Below are 3,834 nucleotides of genomic sequence, written 5' to 3'. Positions count from 1 at the left end.
GCCTGTGGTAATACAGAGCATTGCAGCCTTAAAAGATTTTATTCTCAAATCTTAAATAACTTAAAAATACATTTGTGAGCCAAACGACATCCAAACACATACAGCCAAATTCACAGTGCATTAATAAAAAACATAAACAAACTTTCATTATCTATGCATCAATGAAAAGCCAACATTTCAAAACAAAAGACAGACACACAACATAGATTATTTTTTAATTCTTTGTAAGGCATGGATATATGTGCATTTTCCTCTAAAATTGAATGAGTTTATCAATTAAGTTAAAAAAAAACAAAAACAAATTCCAACTCAAGATACAAAGTTAAATATCTCAATAATATAAAATAGAAATTAATTTAAATAGTGCAAAAATGTAAATGTGTTCTAATAGTACTCTAAAATACATAAATTGACCAATGCTACCTATGTTGCTGCAGAGTAGCTGTTTTTTATGCTGCTAGATTACACAAAGCAGGGACAAACAAACATGGCTGCAGGGGTATTTTATACCTCTGCTGCAAGTTGGAGCAATTCCTCACGACACCTGTAAAATATACAGCTAAATAAGCAACAGGAAAATACATCAAGTTGAAGGTACTGACACACAAGGCTGGATAAACTTGAAAACATACTGTCTAGTGGCTGCAAATTACTTCTAACTGAAAACTGATCATATTGTTAGCTTAATCAAAGAAGCAGCTTTAGTTTAAAGGTTACTTCTGAGCTCACCCTTCTGGTTTGGTGCTTGTAAGCCATTCTACAAAATCTTTAGCCTTCTTCTTATCCAGATAGTTGGTGAAGTCGCTGGTGAATGTTCCATCTGAATGCCTTTTGATGTTTTGTCCCTTTCTCATCTGAAATGACTGCCATCTAAAATATGAAAGAATCTTCTAAATATTTAGTCAATTCTTGTGTTAAACAGGATATGGTACATATTTAACATATTCAGAATAGACTGGAGCCAAATATTTCAGTTTATAAAGAAATATATAAATAAAATTGTTCTTCTGTAATAATTCAGGTTGCCTCAGTTTTTCATTCATTTCTTCATTTTCTATAGTGCTTATTTCAATTCAGGGTCATGGGGAAGCTGGAGCCGATCCCAGCAATTAGCAGGTGAGAGGCAGGGTACACTCTGGACAGATCACCAGTCCATTCCAGGGCAGCCTCAGTTTTTATATATAAAATTTATAAAAGTCAACAGTGCAACTTAAAGCTCAAAGAAAGAAGAATGTAACAATACCTGGATGATATAGGTTTATCCATGACCATCTCCTTAGTGCTTGAACAGATATAAAGGACCAGCATACACCACATGAGTAGCTTCATCCTCAGTTCACCTAGTCAACACAAGACCAAGAGGGTGAACGCAGTTTATCCCAAATTTGACAAAAAAACAAAAACAAAAAACAAACAAAAAACAAACAAAAACGAAAACATAGTAACACTTGGAGGTTTGGTCAGATTTGTGAAACTCACCTGTGGGAAACTTGACTTGTCTCCAGTGAAGTGAGGTGCTTGCTTCCCTGGTGCACATGCAGTGTATATTTGATGATGCCCAGAAGAAGTCCTTTTACAGCTTAAAACAAGCCTCGATGATGCACTGAGTCTGGACTAAACTGCAAAACTGGTTATCTCTGGCACTTAACAAAGACAGCAGGTGTCCTGTGTGACACATAGGTCACATCCCACACCTGATGACCCTCTCTCTCATTACAAAGGTTTGGATCAAAGCAGATCTGGACTGGAGTGGCGAATATTCTCAGCAAAGGTCAAAGGTAAAAGCCCCCATGCAATAACTCAGAAAGTAGCAGGTGTAAAGAAATCTTGTTCTGGTGTTTGATGCCAAGAGCATGACTCCCAAACTGTATTACTCACTTTTTTAATGTTGGGAAAAACTAGAATATTAAGCATGTTCAGCCACAGCTTAGAAAATGTCCAGTTCTAATCTGCTATCTTGTATAACAATAATCAAACTTTGAAAGCTAATATTTGAATTGAATTAGGTTCATTCTTCTTTATTTTTTTGGCTTAAAGAGGACTACATTGCATCAAACACAATGCTAAATAATAAAAGTTTCAATATAAAGCCATGCCAGCATCTTACCCTCTCAGCTCATGGTTCATGTCATGGAAATACAAATTTTTTTTATTTTGTCAGTAGTTCATGTAAGCAGCAGAAATTCATGCATATCTCCAGCTGAATTTATGCACAATTTTGTTAGCCACCATTCATTGCAAAAATGGGAGCGGTTTTCTAACATGAAGGTCAGTTTGGCCATCACCATCTTCTCTCCCACCATCTCAGCTGGGTCCAAGGGGCATCCCAATACAGAGCTGGCCTTCCTGCTCAGTCTGTCTTCCAGTCCATAGCTGATATATTACTGCTCCAGTAGGCAGTACTGTGGTGGCTGATGAGCCAAAACCACAGATTGAGTAGTTGGTGCTATAGGGCATGAATGTGGGACTTGCTGAAGGCTGATGGGGACTGAAGTGCCGGGCATAATATCTGCTACCACCTGGGAACTGAGCATACACTGTCATGAAAGGGCATCAGCACTGCAGTTGATACAGCCTGAACGATACTTAATATCAAAATCTAAGGCGGCAAGCTGGGCAGCCCAATGCTGTTCAATTGCACCCAGTTGCTTGGTGGCCATTAAACTCCAAAAAAAGGCTGAAGGGAGTACAGAAAGCGGTTTTGGGTCGGTTCTGTTCTGACACAGAAACCTGTTTGTAGCCGCTCACCTCAATACATGTAACGGATAAGGCATCTTTCCTGGTGTTGTGGTTAAGGAGACTGTAGCCAACGCACAAGTGAAAACTCCCATCCTTCTTCTGGACCAATACAATGGGAGATGCATAGGGACTGCTGCTCTCCACGATGACCTAAAACTCAAGAAGCTGGTTGATGTGAGTCTTCACTGCCTCGTATTATGATGGAGGGATATGCCGATATCTCTGCCTGACTGGAACATCATCCAGCAAAGGTATGTCATGTGAGAGGAGCTTGGAGTACCCCAGATCACCATCATGGTCTGAAAAGACACTGTGGTATTGGCATGACAATGGCTTAACACCTGTCCTCCAGCTCTGTCAATACTGACAGGTCAAGCAACTCTATCCTGTCTAGCACTGTGGGGGCAGCAGTTTGAGACGAAACTGTTACAAATGTGGATCCCACCTCAGTCATACTTGCAGGCAGGCTAACAATTTCAGCAACCGCTATGGTGCCAAGGCCAGTCCGCTGGTAAAGAAGGACCTCAGTTGTCCCAACATTAACCACGGGAACATACACTGTACCCTGAATGACCTGCACAAGACACAGGGATGCCAACAGCCCAGCTGGTAAGCCAGCTTTGGGGGGCTCAAACAAGGAATCTTCTTGACCCTGAGAGCTGTTCAGGGCAGGTACTGACAACCAGGATCATCACCCCACCTGGTATACGCACGGTTCACTTGCCCTGGACCCTAACAGTAAGGTCCCCTGGGACTTGGCTGGCAGACTGGAGGCACCTCTGCAAAGCTGCAAAAATTGGACCAGGTGCCTGCGAAATACAAGGTGAGTTAAAAAGCGAAGGGCCAAATGTGCCAAAGAGTTCTTGGTGACACTGGTGAATCACATTCATTCCCAGGACTCCTGGGACAGCAAGCACAGCACAATGGGGATCCTTAACCACAAGGATCCCACAGTGGGGCATCACTATGCCACACAGTTCAACATCAAGTTCGAAATAGCTGATATATGGAATGGCTAGGCCATTAACCGCTCACAGCTGAAGCCAGTGACATGAACTGAGGTGATCGTGGCCGCAAGGTGCAAACCGTTCCAGA

The 3,834-nt window shown here is 41.5% G+C and overlaps 1 protein-coding gene across 1 annotated transcript; it reads right to left on the bottom strand.

The window, feature by feature from the left end:
- Positions 1–489: 489 nt before the first annotated feature.
- Positions 490–1,589, bottom strand: LOC121650988 (exendin-3-like). Its single transcript, XM_042002821.1, has 4 exons — positions 1,480–1,589; positions 1,244–1,340; positions 730–870; positions 490–544 (listed from the first exon to the last, which is right to left on the bottom strand). Exons 1-4 carry the CDS (start codon positions 1,535–1,537, stop codon positions 505–507), a joined length of 336 nt encoding a protein of 111 aa, XP_041858755.1. The 5' UTR covers positions 1,538–1,589; the 3' UTR covers positions 490–504.
- Positions 1,590–3,834: the final 2,245 nt, after the last annotated feature.

Source organism: Melanotaenia boesemani, chromosome 13 (genome assembly GCF_017639745.1).
Source record: "Melanotaenia boesemani isolate fMelBoe1 chromosome 13, fMelBoe1.pri, whole genome shotgun sequence".
Lineage (NCBI taxonomy): Eukaryota > Metazoa > Chordata > Actinopteri > Atheriniformes > Melanotaeniidae > Melanotaenia > Melanotaenia boesemani.
The sequence above is the reverse complement of the archived record's forward strand: the minus strand, read 5'-3'. Positions and strand labels throughout refer to the sequence as shown.

Excerpts from the sequence above, each read along its gene's own strand:
- LOC121650988 (XM_042002821.1), bottom strand. The coding sequence starts at position 1,537 with ATGTGCACCAGGGAAGCAAGCACCTCACTTCACTGGAGACAAGTCAAG. Across the intron at positions 1,341-1,479 it reads ACAAGTCAAGTTTCCCACAG|GTGAACTGAGGATGAAGCTA; the intron begins GTGAGTTTCACA and ends TGTGTTGACTAG. Across the intron at positions 871-1,243 it reads GATAAACCTATATCATCCAG|ATGGCAGTCATTTCAGATGA; the intron begins GTATTGTTACAT and ends TTCATATTTTAG.